The following is a 16086-nucleotide window of genomic DNA, read 5'->3' as shown; positions in this document are numbered from 1 at the left end:
CTACTATCTTCAGGAACACTCTGGCTACTCTTCTTCTTGGGAAATCCCTTCTTTGTCATCGCTAGGAGAAACTTCACTTTCCTGCAACAGCTCTTCTAAGCTCAAAGATCCTTCACTTGATCCTTCTTGTGTAGGTAAATCCTCAGTTTCTTCACTTGCAGACGTAGTTCTCTTCATACTCCTGGTAGTAACACGACTTGGAAACAAGTGGGGTTATTCTCCTTTAAATCTACTGTAGGGCTAATCCTTCACCTTGCTAAAGGGTTCTCCCCTAACTTCTATAGGTTGTAGGGGGGCTTTCTGAATGGTTTTATTCGGTTTTCTAGCTACTTGGCAGGTGTGACACTCTCTACAGAACCTGCTTACATCCTTGTGAAGTCCAGGCCAGAAAAAACACTTCATAATCTTCTCAACAATCTTCCTGATTCCCATATGTCCAGACTCGTGTGCTACTGCTACCACTTGCTTCCTCAGTGGATATAGAATCAAAATTTGATGATATTCGCCCCATTCAGCATTTCCTGGTATATCTGCAGGTCTGTGCTTTCTTTTAGAAAACCTTCCTATTGATAATAACAGGTAGGAGTTTGTTGCATCTATTCTTGATCAACAACTCTGAAGAACAAATCAGATAACGTTGTATCCTTCTTCTGCAGTTCCATTGGCTTTCTCTAGTCACTTGACCAACTTCAAGGGCTGAACTCTCAACATCTGGTAACTCAGTTACTGTAGCTTCACTAACTATCTTCAGGAACACTCTGGCTACTCTTCTTCTTGGGAAATCCCTTCTTTGTCATCACTAGGAGAAACTTCACTTTCCTGCAACAGCTCTTCTAAGCTCAAAGATCCTTCACTTGATCCTTCTTGTGTAGGTAAATCCTCAGTTTCTTCACTTGCAGACGTAGTTCTCTTCATACTCCTGGTAGTAACACGACTTGGAAACAAGTGGGGTTATTCTTCTCTAAATCTACCGTAGGACTAATCCTCAATGGTTTGTCTGTCACTATAGGACAAGGAACAAATGGTACGCCACCTACTTCATTACCCAATAGAACATGTACACCTTCAATAGCTAGTGAGTCCTTTACAGCAAAATCAACATTTCCTGTTACCAATTCACACAACAGGTGAAAGCAGCATATGGGAGTTACCTTTTCTCCTCCTATACCCTTCAAAATAACTGAATCTTCTCTAACTGTGGGTGAGCACCACGAACTATCACAGCATAGTTACTCTCTGTATCACGTAATATCTTGACCGGTACCTGCACACTCCCTCCTTGAGTTGCCAGCATACCTTCATAGATATGTGGCTTCAAAGCCTCCAAGCTGCTCAGCCACTCACTGCTTGAAGTTACATTTCCACTGGTTGCTAAACAATCTGCTTGTTTAGTTTCAGTCTTTCCTATAGTTTCAATCTTCCCCAAACTGCTCTTAGTAGTTTGTTTCACCTGGTCACCTTGGAACACTTGACCAACTGGCTTTGACTGTTGTTGTGTCTGATAACAATCTCGACTATAGTGTCCTGCTCTTCCACACTCGATTGCTGAGGGGTATTATCTGGCTTTGTACTGGTATTACCACTAGAAGGATTCCCATTAGTAAACAACTTGTTCCTGTAATTTGGATGAGACCTAAAACCTGTGTGTTGTTGGTTCTGATACTTGACATTATTGGTATGCCTACTACTTATGGTATTGTAATCTTCACTCAATGTAGCAGCTTTGTCAAGTTTCTTAACCTCTCTCTATCTCCAATAGGCTCTTATGTGTTCAGGAATTCCTCTAAGATACTGCTCTAAGGACTACCAGCTCCTCAAGTTCGCCCATAGATTTAACTTTAGCAGCCTCCAACCATCGTTTGAAACACTTTTTCACTTTGTAGGCATAATTCACGAAAGTCATCTTGTCATCCTTTCTCAAAGATCTGAATATTTCATTGTAATATTCAGGGGTCATCTGGTAAACTTGTAGCACATTGTGTTTAAGTACCTTGTAATCTTTACACTGAGCAGCTGATAAGGCTAAATAGGCACTTCTTCCTTTACTAATGAGAACACTCTGTAACAAAACTGACCATTAATCTTCTGGCCATCCCATACCTGAAGCCACTTTTTCAAAGTGATGAAAAAACTCATCTGAAGCTTCTTCTGTAAACTTTGGAATTAACTTCTGTACTCTTACCACATCAAATACAGGGTCCTAATTACCTTGGGTAGTGTTAGACGGGGGTCACAGGTAACTTGGAGCGAGCTTCTAATAATTTCATCTCTCTTTTCATCTTGCTTTTTCTCTTTCCTCTTTCTCTTTGTTCTTCTGCAGCTTTTTCTTCTTCTCTTCTTTCCTTTCTCTTTTCTCTCTGTCTTCTTTTCCTTTATCTGCCTGTCTTCTTTCTTTTTCTGCTAGCATTCTCAGCTTAATCAAGTTTTCTTCTCTTTCCTCTCTTTCTTTTTCTGCTTGCATTTTCTATCTGTCAGCTTGCATCTTCAGCTTAATCAAACTTTCTTCTGCTTCTATGCATTTAAGCTCTGCTTCTGCATCACTTTTCTCTTTCTTTTTCACTTCAGACTCAGCATTAGCTTCTTGCCTACTTATAAATTCTGCCTCACCTGTATTCAATGATTCTTGTGCCTCTCCTAACTCCTCATCTACTTTCCCAGAGTCCATCAGTGCCTGGATTGCAATACATTTGATTTGTGACTTAATCATACTACTAGATAAATTACCCCCACAGGCCACTGCTAAAGCAATCCACTGTGCCTTAGTTAGGTTGGATTCAGATAACTCTTGGAGGGAAGGAGCTGCTAAGAACTCCTGAACATTGAACAGAGCCATTTTCTCTAAGATACTCAACTAAACAATTCACAATACAATGCAAAAACAACCACGTAGTCACTCTCCTATCAAAAATTCCCTAACACCACCAGTATAAATCATAAACCAGAGTGATGTTTTGTTCCTGGGTCTGGGCATCAAATTCTATTGTCACAAAGTGTTCCAAGTACCTGGTTATTAGAGTATTAATCATAGAATTAAAAAATTTACCTCACTTCAGCCAGATACCTGAACTCTCATAACAATAAAGTTACAACTGAATACTCTAAAGGCAGCAGTGATCCCTTAAAAAACTTATTAATCATGTAAGAAATCAGACTAAGTTTATCAAAACTAGTGTGAAGTATCAACATTTAAAAAAGAAATATACAAAAGTAAAAATGCAATACTCCATCAAGCAACTTTAACAATCCCCCTAGGTTAGTTACATCAGCAAAATCGAAGGAACAAAACGTGTTTATCACTATGCCTTATGCACACACTTAATCCTACCACTGGTTTTCAATAAATGAAATATTGTTATAAAAATTTTAAATACAAAAATTTATTTTTCAATTCAAAATTTATAATCAGAATTCACAATCTCACTTTTAAAGAAAAAATTTACTATTACTTGAAAACAACACAAAATTGAATTAATTCTTGAATTAAATCACAAATGTTAATTTATCAAGAAGCTGAATTAATCAAGTAACATTTAAACTATTAAGAAATACTTAAGATTTGAAAAGAAAACTTAAGTAAATGAAAATTAAATAAAGAATGCAATGTTAAATTATTAAGAAACAGCTAAGGTGCTAAGTAAATGAATGTTAAATCACAAATGTATAAAATGTGAAAAACTATGAGATTGCAAATATAAAAAATATAGCAAAGCGTTAAACTCACAAAGAACTAAACAAATACTTAAAAAAGAATCAAATAATTCAAATGACATTAAGAACGCACTATTACACAAGACATGAAAATGATATGCCATGTAAAATAATCACCAAAGTATTTTAAGTCATGGCTTAAATTGTAAAAGATATTACAATACCTGCACAAGCTTGTGAAAACTTTCACAAAATTACCCCAATTTCAGCTGCTTGAGATTCACTAAATACTTTTCTGATAGGTGCCGTTACCAGTATATCACTTATTACTACAGTTATCAGATCTCAAAGGCTAAGATTAATATTAATGACCACACAAATATTTTATGCTAATAACTTCTGTCTTTTGAAGAGAGAGAGAAGGAGAACCAGAGCAATTGGTCTCTAAAATCAGAATGAAAAATTTTTTAGGATTCCAGCTAAAGGCACAACAACTAGGTGAAGTCATTATTAGAGCAAAACTTTTTGGGGCAGACGAAATATTCTAGACTTCTGGTCATATGGGACACGATCAGAATTGGCTGATGCAATATTACAAAACATGACGCAATCGATCTAGGCAAGTTCAGAAACTCTATTACGTAATATCCATGTGGTTTTACTCCCAGTAATTCTAAAAAAAAAAAAATGCATGACTTTAAGGGAAATTGCTTTGGACAAAATCTCAACGTGATTGATACAACCCACACGTGGCTAATCATTTGATTGGCATGCTTAGAAAACAAGACGAAGAACGCGAGTCTTCCTTTAATTTAACTGTCAATGTGCTTATCACTCATGATGACAACTAAAAATCTCCTCCCTCTATTATGTTGTTATTAAGAAAGATATTATTCATTTTAAATTACGCTTTTAAGTTATCTAAATCATTAATATTTGTGAGATCTGACATTACAAAGACATTCTTACATAACTATCACCATTACTATACAGAATACACTACACAGCATCTCTTGTATAAATAAAAAAATCATATGACAACTTTGAAGTATATCATAACATTCTGGAAAAATCATACTTTATACATTTTACAAGAGAATATCAGAATAATATATATATATATATATATATATATATATATATATATATATATATATATATATATATATATATATATATACATACATACATACACAGAAGTCCCCAGTTATCGGCAGGTTCAAGTTATTGGTGATCCGGTTTTTCGGTGCTTGTCTAGCAGTGAAAATTGGTGATTTTCAGCACCAATATGTGCCGATTTCTGCTAATCAGTGCCGATAATGTATTAGTGCCAATACATACCTAATAGAGGCACTTATAACCAAAACTTGGCGATTTTCAGTTATTGGCAATTTACGCTTATCATCACACAATCAGAACAGAACCCCTGCCGATAACCAGGGACTGCTTGTATATATAAAATGTTTACTACATACACCATGACATGTTTTATATTCACAGACAATAAGCAACAAATGTGCAATCAACTCCAATTCACGAATATCAGAGAAGAGGAAGCATAATTGATAAATAATTAGATACTTGGGAGATTTGAATGGCTGGAAGTGCGAACTGACAACTTCAGGGATGGTAACCATTTGGCAGTCTAGAGAGGTAGAAGCTGATACCAACACTGCTGTATATACACTTGTCAAAAGCAAGTTTTTGAACTTCAAATCGATATCAACCCACTTTCACCATGATAGTTGATTGGTACATCTGGAACATGAAGCTTTTTATAAATTTTTTTACACATATACTGTGATATATTTAATAGTCACAAACATTAAACTACAAATGTTATTTAATGTCCAGTTTCCTTTGCCTTGGAAATATATCCAAAAAATGGAGTTATAACTGATAAGCAAGGCAGCACCTGGGAGACTTGAACACTGATAGTATGAACAGACTTCACGGACAGTAGCTATTCAGCTGTCAGGAGAGGTGTAAGCTGATTCAAATTCTGCTATACATGTGCCTATCTAATGCATTTTTTGTATCTAGAATCGATATCAACCCACCTCCACCATGATAGCTAATTAGAATGTTTGAAACTTGACTAATATAATGAATTTTTATCACATCTACCATGACAATTTTTTATATTCTTTGGCATTAAGTTATAAATGCCTTTGTATATCCAATATGCTCTACCTCAAATAATAAACGATTTGGCACCTGAAAGATTCAAACAGCCGACAGTGTGAACCAACGACTTCGGGGACTGTAATCATTTGCCTGTCAAGAAGGTATAAGTTTTGATGCCAACTCTACTGTACATATGCTTGTCAAATTAAGAATTTTGTCTAGAATCTGATATCAACCCACCTCTGCCACGATAACCGACTGGAATGTTTTAAACCTGCATTAGACATGCATATGCACGGCAGAGTCGGCGTAAACTTGTATCTCTCTTGACAGTCCCTGGAGTCATCAGTTTGCACTGTCAGGTGTTCTAATCTCCTGGGTGCCAGGTAAAGTGAATTGGATAATGTCACAGTGTATGTGATAAAAATTCATATATATATATATATATATATATATATATATATATATATATATATATATATATATATATATATATATATATATATATATATATGTATATATAAAAGTTGAGCCAAGTAGCTAGTCATTCCGTTTTGCATTCGAGTTTCATTGGGGAAAGGGAGACAACTTATGCAATTAATGCAAATACAGAACTGATTTAAGATAATTGTCAAGGTTATTATTACAAATAAATTCAAAACATAACACTCAAGAATTTCAACATATTTGTAAAGTGCAGTGAACTAATTGGTGATGTGTGGCAATACCATTTTTGGTGATGTCATGCCCACACAGTATGCCACTTATGCATACACACATGCACGCACACAGGAAGGTGCAAACACCTACCCTTCCTTTTCCACCCTCCTGACCTCTTGACCTCTCCTAATGGATTTACTAGCAAGAGATATATAATCATGATCTAATAACACTTTCAACTACTACCATATGTGATATTGCAATACAGTCATTAAGAACATAAAATAAGTACATAATTCTGATTTTCTTAAACATACGGATAAATGAATTACTGTAACAAAAACAGTACTCTAGACATCGTGCCAAAAGACTGTCTACATGTGAAAATAATATGTCTCGGTGCTAACTGCACCACGGATATTCGTGCACGCTAGAATCATAGCAGAAATCAAATAAAATAATGTAAATGTCATTCTCGAATAGATGTGGTTCAGTTACACTTATTATCAAGATGTGCAAAAGAGACGCACATGTTCCTTCAAAATCATGAACATGCAGATATATCTGGATTTCACACGAATATCATATACAAATAACATAGGTCTCATCTGTTTGTTACCTAAAAGAGGGCAATTCACAATAAAAATTCAAATCAATAATGTTTTATGACAACAGACAACACTAACAAATCAGCAGTGGGTAAGGAATACATCATATGAAAATATGTTAATGCACAAAAACATTATCAAAGGATTGTTGTGCAGGGAATTTCCCACAATTGCACATATCTGCACACTTGACTTGTCGACAATCCACATGGTTTTCATGTAGTCGACAATAACATCCTGCTTCATGACTGGGTCCCCTGTCTGATAGTCACATCTCCCAGTGGGTGCTAACAGGCCAGTGTGTATTGTTGTCAACAAAGCAAACTCTTTCCTGCCCTTCCATTTGGTAGTGAGAAGATATCCTTTCTTTCTAAGCACAGTTTTTCCTCTCTTCATGCGTGAGAGAAAGATGGGCATCCCCTTCCTTTTCTTGCAAATGATACCAACCAATCTGGTTTTTTTCGTTGAGTAAATATTCACATAGGCTAGGGCTGGTGTAAAACTGTCAGTGTGCAGAACATGACCCTTACCAAAATAAGGTGCCTTGGTGTTTTTACGACTGCTCCTGAGAGGCCTAGGGGGTCATCAGCAAAAATATCTACACTCGTTCCTGAATAAAGATCATCATCCATAGCAGAGCCAGTTTTATAGTCACAGATAACGTACTTTTTTTTTTACCAAACTGATGCCTCTCTGATCTAATGTACTGTTTGGAAATAAGGTGCCCTTTGAAAGACACAAGACTTTCATTGATCACAGATCTCATGAAATGGATAGAAATATCTTGAAAGAAAATCATTCAAATATTTGTGTTACAATATTCCTTATTTTCCAAGGTCTGGATGTATGTGTCGATTGACCAATAATCCTTGACATGATGTTTATATATGAAAAACATTTGGAATAATAATGTTATATATTTCGTTTTTTTTAGCTAAGCATTTTTTTTTCAGATATTCTGGGCAAAGGCAAATGGAAACAGTGCCCATGTATTCAGCGAGTCAGTGCTGACGAAGGCCTGTCGTCAGTCTTGCTTCCCATGGAGACGAAGGGCATTGTGCCTTGGGTGATGCTCTGGTCATGTCAACGGAAGTTGTCAAGTGCTGGTAGAGCATCCACTCATTTGCGAGTTCGCTTTTATGGGTGTGTCATAGAAAGTGTGAATTACCCAATTTGAGTACAACTTAGATATTTTGGGACAAGATTCCCTTGTGATCAGATCTGCTTTCCTGGAAGACTTTCTGTACTGCCTGTGAGGTGAGCTGAGACTTTGTTTCTAAAAAAACCTGAATGGGTTTTAATAACTTTGTTTAACATGTACTGATTCTTTGCACTGATTACCATGCTTTGAATATCCTTTTCCCCAATTTTTTTTATCTGCCATGTCACTGATTTTTATTGATTTTTCTGAACTTTGATTTTACCATGTTTAATTATGTGTATTTCTTTTGGGGTTGGTAACGTGGGAGATATCCCACATTTATTTTTTCTGTGCCTATTTTTCCTTTGCCTCCTCAGATGTACTGAATTAGAGGTCAAGTAAATGGAGAGGAATGTGACCTATCATGACTTCGGTCATGTTTGACTTATTTTGACTCATATGTCATAGAGACTCAATTAGTGGAAATTGATAGCGCTATGTTATTTTTACTTGGTTATTTATTTTTTGGGGGGAGAGGTTAACAGTTCTGAGATGTAGATATTCCCATTTCATTTCTATTTGATTCCAAACTATTTGCTATGTTTAGACTACTGAATAAACTAAATTTTTGTAGACATGTTTTTGCTGAAATTCCTTAGTTCAGTTAGTGACTTGGATAATGAAAGAGAGAGAGAGAGAGAGAAAAGGAGTAGTTGAGCGAGTGGGCAGGCTGGCCGACACTACCATGATTTCTTTTGAGATATAAGTTAATATGTCATTGACCTTATAACAGATGTGGTAAGAGGTTATGACCTTATCTGATCTTGTATAATATATACACACAGCATCATAATTAAAGTTATTGCAAGAAATACTATCATTTCCCTCAGACAACCATCAAGCCATTTCATCCTATCCTTGCATTGCCAACAAAAAGTTCAAAATAGTCTGAATCATCACTCATCACTAAATCCAAAATCATGCTCAACTCCTGCCATTCTAGTGAAAATCTTTTCCATCAGTCTGACCATCACTTCCTGAAGCTCTAGCTGATGTGCTATGCAACCAAACATATTCAGTTCTGCTGCTTGATGAGTGTGACCTTGAACGTCTGCCACATTAGCAAAGAGACCTTTCCATAAGCCTCTTTTGTTCATCTGCAAATACTTTGGTTCATAACATGTACTCATATCCCTTTCTGTATCACTAAGTTCATCATCAACATCCAAATCTCCTAAGCCCTCCAGTATATCATTGCCCTCATCACTCTCATCATTCTCACTATCAGAGTCAGCAAATTTACCCTCTTCTACTTCATAAAACTCTAAATGGCAAGATATTTCTTCTGTCAATGAGACTTTAAGCATTTTATGCTTACCACACAGGCCAGATTCTCCAGCATCTCCTTGAGGTACTTAATGGGGAAATGTATGCCTTGGGATAGCACTTCCCATCATGAAATCTTAAAGATGACTGTCATCCCCCTCGCACTAAGGTGAGGCCTGTAGTTATTTATGGCCCATACAAGCTATTTGACTGCTTTCTTGCTAAATTCATTTAAATATCATGGCATGAAATAACAATTATCATATAATGTCCTTCGGTGGTTTTCATATGCAATTATTAAATATCATAAGATGTGTGCCATCCACAGGGGTTAACTTTAGTTTGAAGAAACAATTGTCCAAAAGTATATAAGTTAATTTGTTTTATTTCATTAATGCCAAGAGCATGTTAATTACAATTTTCTCAGAAGTTTCAAATAATCTGTTGATTCAAAGTAATTTCATGTGTTTATCGTAATCACTGAGAGCAACTGTAGGTTATATATTAGCTAAGGTCAGAGAGAGTACAGAATGAAGATGAAAGGCAACCCTGATATCTCTCCCCCAGTCGTATCATGCGAAAAGAAGTGTTTCAGATCAAAGGAATTTATTTTGGCATTAGCTGAAACTTGAGGAGCTGTTCTAAGGAAAACACTTCTGTGAGTTATTTCAACCAAAGTGGAAAACATCCCATCATAGAATTGTGAACAAATTTTATACTTATTCTTTTACTGTTTTCATCACACCATTTGTAAAACCTCAAACCACTGCCATAGAGCCTCCTTTCACACATTGTGCAACACAAGGCAGCTTAATCTTGCTCAGGCAGATGTGGCCTACTGTTATCATTTTGTAGTACAAAATCTTTTAGATACCTTGGAGCCCTTTCTTCACATGAGCCTCTTAACTTTGAGTGTCTTTGATGGGGGGTAGGGGGAAAGGAGTTACTCTCTGTTTATTGTATTAAACTGAAAGTGTGATTGGGGCTGTGAATGTGTGATCCATTTCTCACAGACCAATGAATGAATGTTTGGCTGTAATAATTTAATTTCACATGCATTAGTATTTTGCTGTGTATCCTATTATATTTTTAACTGCAGGAATGCGCAGGCTATGTGAATTAGTTAAGCGACCCTAAATCCTACATTTATAAGTACATGACCAAAATTATTTTTCAGGGAATGATTTCACTGAATGTACACCAAGTATGTTACAAAACTTTCAGGAATAATTTAAATGAAACAAGCATTTTTTAATATTCTTTTTATTTCCCGGTCTAACCAGCACATGTCTACCTGATGTATTTTTGACTGAGGTCTGGCTAAGCCGGGTTCATTTTGCTACCACTGCCAACTGGATGTGAGAAGAAATAAAGGAAATTTAACATATTAATTTGTTTCAAACATCCTCACGTAAAAAAGGTAATCACTCAAAGTTCTAGCTTTGCATAACCACTGGGTAAACAAAAATGCTACTTTTTGCACTAAAAAAATTAGCAGTTCCTCTTATATGTTCTTTAGCCACTTAGGTACATTGATCATTTACAAGCCTGGTAAGTGGCATTGAACACCTATATCCCCATTATGAACCAAAAGAAAATATTGTTTGCCGTCTGTATTCCAAAAATACAAATAATAAACTACTTTTATATATCAATGAAAAACTGAACCTACAGTATTTTCCCTTTTGTCATATCTATTCATAATGTCTACAACATCATATTCACATCTAATGTTGATTAAAATAATGCTATTTAGTATGTCCAGGCCCTTGGCACAGTGCATGTATCATTTCATCCTCAAGCCACTAAAAGAACTCTTGTTGTAATGCAAGTAATACTTGTATTATCGTAATTATATCTGATTTTTTTTGTACTTTAGAAACACCTTAGTTAAGTCTACATAGCAGCTGTTAGTTTTAATATTTTACTATTAACTTCGAAATTTTTGAAATAAGTAAAGTCTACAGATTCTGATCAAGCTTGTAAAAAGCAGTGAGAGAAAGAGTTGAAGTCCTTCTTTCATAGTTTCCAAGCAGTATTATACTCCCAAGGTTGCAGAGGATTTCTTGACAATTGCTGTTAAACCTCTTTTCTGAATCAACAATTCTTCCCATTTATCCTGTGCTGGTATTCTGAAGACTTCTTCGAAGTTTCGAACCTATGATGTCTCTGAAAGAGAAGTCTACATAAGTCAGTTATCCAGTCCTTTGCCTTGATTTTAATTTCAACAATGTTGTAAAGCTTTGATAGACAGGGATGTAAATCTCCTGGCAACCATAACATCCACTTTCTTTTTGTTATAGGTTTTTCAACAGTTTGGTCATATTTGACAGAATGAACTTTTGAGTGCATAGTACAAATATAGTTACAATTACCAACATTTCACATATCTGCAGAGGTCAAAAGAACAAAGATTATTTTCCCCAATTCATTATAAACTGCCTTTACTACACTATGTCAAAACTTCATCGTATCATACTAAGTGATTTTAGACTATATGCAATCAACTTTCTATATCTGTATCATTACAGAAGCTTGATGTTGGGAGCTAGATTTTGTAAATTTTGAAGACCGTGGATGTACCCAGTCTGTTTCAGTGGTTCCATTTGTGTCACATCCTAAACTGTCTTTTCACACTCTAATTTGGAAAATGGAAGGAAGCATTAGTTGTTTTTAATATTACCATAACAAAAAAGGAAATGTTATTAAAGCTTGTAAAATTATGCTATTGATGATTTGATTTGACTTCTTGAATAAATAATTGTGATTCTGGTTTTTATATAAGTTGGCCATATGTATGAAAAGATGGTCTTTATTTACAATATATATATATATATATATATTATATATATATATATATATATATATATATATATATATATATATATATATATATATATATATATATATATATATGAATGTATTTTCCTGTAATACTACAGTGTAATATGAAAATAAGGAGGCCCATAAAACACTATTTAAACGTTGAAACCATATATTTCGGGCACTTGTTTCTGTGCCCCTGTTCACTGGTAGAATATGGACAGGTGCAAAGTTACAATGGTATATATACAAAAACATGAAAGTGTGGCCTTAGGCCTCCGATGTTATGGAGGTGGCGTTTCTCAAGAAGGAGGAGAATGACCAAATTCCCTAGTGGTTTTTGGCTTCATTAGCTCCCGTTTGGCGATGGTTCTGGCGGTCGCGTTTCTTGGGTCATCTTCTTCAGGAGGGGTTTGAGGATTAAGGTGTCGATGGCGTCCGATTTCCAATGTCCTCCTGACAGGTTCATATTGTTGGTTTGATTGATGATAGCAGATTCCAGCATCTTTCTTTTGTATGGACAGCTACTCTTGAAAACCAACTCCGCCCCACTCCAGTTAATGACATGCCCTGTATTTCTGATATGTAGGAAAATTCCCGAACTCTCCGAAGCGTAACGTACTGATCTTTTGTGCTTTGTTATTCTTTGCGAGAGCGATCTACCTGTCTCACCTACATAGATGTCATGACAATTGCTACACGGTATCTTGTAAACTCCGGCTTCTTCCCTTTTGTTATTTAAGTATACGTTAACGAGCGAACTCCCAATGGATTTGGGATAATGGAAAATGAAAGGATTATTAGAACTGAGTTGTTCGGTGGCCTTTTGGATGTTTTCATCGTATGGAAGCTTTATTTTATTGTTGAAATCTATTTTTCTGTTGTGAGTGGGACCTCTATAGTATATTTTATTCGCTTTGTTAATAGCCCTCTCGATAATGTGTGGTGGATAGAGCAGTTGTGTTAGGTGTTGGCGGATCGTGTTAAATTCTTTATCCAGGTACTCATTTGAACATATCCTAAGTCCTCTGAGGAATAAGTTGCACCCTACCATGATTTTTACGGAGACGTCATGGTAGCTTAAGAAATTAATGTAGGAGACAGCGAAGGTGGGTTTTCTATATACTGTAAATGCATACCTGTTCTGTTTTCTTATGATCAGTACATCTAGGAACGGCAGTTTTCCGTCCTTTTCCAATTCTGTTTTAAATTTTATGGTCGGAATCTGCTATCATCAATCAAACCAACAATATGAACCTGTCAGGAGGACATTGGAAATCGGACGCCATCGACACCTTAATCCTCAAACCCCTCCTGAAGAAGATGACCCAAGAAATGCGACCGCCAGATCCATCGCCAAACGGGAGCTAATGAGGCCAAAAACCACTAGGGAATTTGGTCATTCTCCTCCTTCTTAAGAAACGCCACCTCCATAACATCGGAGGCCTACGGCCACACCTTCATGTTTTTGTATATATACCATTGTAACTTTCCACCTGTCCATATTCTACCAGTGAACAGGGGCACAGAAACAAGTGCCCAAATATATGGTTTCAACGTTTAAATAGTGTTTTATGGGCCTCCTTATTTCCATATATATATATATATATATATATATATATATATATATATATATATATATATATATATATATATATATATATATAAATATATATATATATATATATAATAAAGACCATCTTTTCATACATAAGGCCAACTTATGTACAAACCAGAATCACAATTATTTATTCAAGAAGCCTAATCAAATCATCAACAGCATAATTTTACAAGCTTTAATAACATTTCCCTTTTTGTTATGGTAATATTAAAAACAACTAATGCTTCCTTCCACCACTCCAACAGTTTACTGTGCATCTGCCTAATCCTACAGTCAGCAGCTCCTGGCCGGTATCCCTCTGGATGGTGCTTGTAGTGACAATGGTGGTAGTTAAATCTTGGAATTTGTTACTCTCACTTTCTTATTTCTGCATAATTTTTAATGCTTCGTTCAGCTTTCCTTTGTTTTGTTTTTTTTATTAATGATATCATGTTAATACTTTGTGTGTATATTACCATAATTAATTAAAACTTTTATTAGTATTCTCCTTTAGCTTGAAGCACTGAATGCTTTGCTGTTACCGTTCCAGCGTTAATAAGTATACTTAATTACACTGAACTACCTTCTGGTCATTATTGCTGGTATTTTCATTAGCAGCAGGCATTTGTTTGTTGATTTGGAGAATTGTACTTCCTTGATATTTTCGTAGTAGGGTGTCTATCCTTAATATGATTTGAGAACTCACATCTTTACTGTTTCTCTTAATTTCATTTTTGTGTAAAGCTCAGTTATCTTGTTCCACTTTGGTTACAGATTTTGTGGGATAGGAATGACTCGTTGCTAAATCACCTTGGGTTTTCACTGATGCTGGAGTGGGGCATAAAGACATTAAAATATACCCCTTCCTAGCGGCAGGTAAAAGTGTCCCGGAAAGGCATGCCCGAGTCCCAGACATCCTAGTCAACTTCAAGGCCTGAAAGTGAAAACCTGTACCAACACTCTTTGCTGTAACCACATGAGAATTTCCCTTCTGCCATGTTATGTAAATCAAGGGACCCTGACTAACTCTTTATCAAATAATTTGGACTTTTGAACTACATTTTGATCCTTTAATGGTAGCAAGGTAAACCTGTAAGAAGCTGGGGGTAGGGGGCACAGTGTCACCCTTTTCCTCTGAGCCATATTCCATTTCCTCGAGAACAGTATTCTGGGTGCCTTGACTATGTGGTGGTCATGATTAATATTCCTTTTTACATACAGTGGACATCTCTACTATTTGACAAATTGGTTTTCAGTTTTTTTTTCTAAGGAAAACTCTGCTCTGTTAGCTGCCGTTTTCTCAGCTTGTGAATGGAGAAAGACAACCAGGTTGAAAGTGTATGGGAGTAAGTGTGCCACATGTGTGTGGTTCTTAGCTAAAACAAAGTGAAAGCACTCAGTGTACACACAGCTCTTGCTCAGTGTGCATTGCTAAATTCTCCTGTGTGTTTTTTTTGGCAATTCTAAAGCAAATAACTAAGTCACCATGGGTCTTAAGAGAACCAGAGCTGCCAGGAAGGCAAAGAGAAGTAAAAAATGATAAAGATTTGAAAGCAAATACAGTACAGTAATAGCAAGATTTGAAAATGGCATCTACGTGGTTGATCTGTTAGAAGGAGTTTGAGGTGTCCAGACGAACAATTTCTTAAATATATCTAGTGCACCGCATTTACTATTGTATAATAATAATAATAATAATAATAATAATAATAATAATAATAATAATAATAATAATAATAATAATAATAATAATAATAATAAACTTCCTTATTAAGCACTTCCTTTACAGACTGCTGTACAGAAATTAGCAAATGCAAAATAATATAATAATAATAATAATGGAGAAGCAAATCCACAGCTATGTATATATACATATATTTAAAGATAAATCAGTATAGATTGCTTTCGGGAGCTTGTTCGGTTCCCCTTTACAATCTGGTGCGTTGATGTAGCACCCCAACCAAGTAAACATAAAAGAACTCAAAACAAGCGAAGTTGTTTATAAACTATGGAACCGGTCGTCAAACACAGATCAGGCAATGCCGTCGTTTTCTGATGAAAGTCCCGCAGTCGTCTGGAACGTCTAATTGTTCCTTGGCCAATGCGGTCGCTTTGCTGGTCATCAATTGCAACATCGGTTGCTGGAAGAAACC

The 16086-nt window shown here is 35.7% G+C and overlaps 1 protein-coding gene across 1 annotated transcript in view; it reads right to left on the bottom strand.

Moving 5' to 3' along the window:
• Positions 1-11420: 11420 nt before the first annotated feature.
• LOC136836354 (VWFA and cache domain-containing protein 1-like) overlaps positions 11421-16086 on the bottom strand; it is a 185264-nt gene continuing 180598 nt past the window's right edge. Inside the window, exon 11 of the mRNA XM_067100538.1 lies at positions 11421-11679. Within this exon, the coding sequence (XP_066956639.1) occupies positions 11669-11679 (11 nt within the window). The 3' untranslated portion in view covers positions 11421-11668. The remainder of the gene's footprint in view (positions 11680-16086) is intronic.

Source organism: Macrobrachium rosenbergii, chromosome 56 (assembly GCF_040412425.1).
Source record: "Macrobrachium rosenbergii isolate ZJJX-2024 chromosome 56, ASM4041242v1, whole genome shotgun sequence".
NCBI classification, from domain to species: domain Eukaryota; kingdom Metazoa; phylum Arthropoda; class Malacostraca; order Decapoda; family Palaemonidae; genus Macrobrachium; species Macrobrachium rosenbergii.
This window is presented reverse-complemented; position numbering and strand designations above follow the sequence as displayed.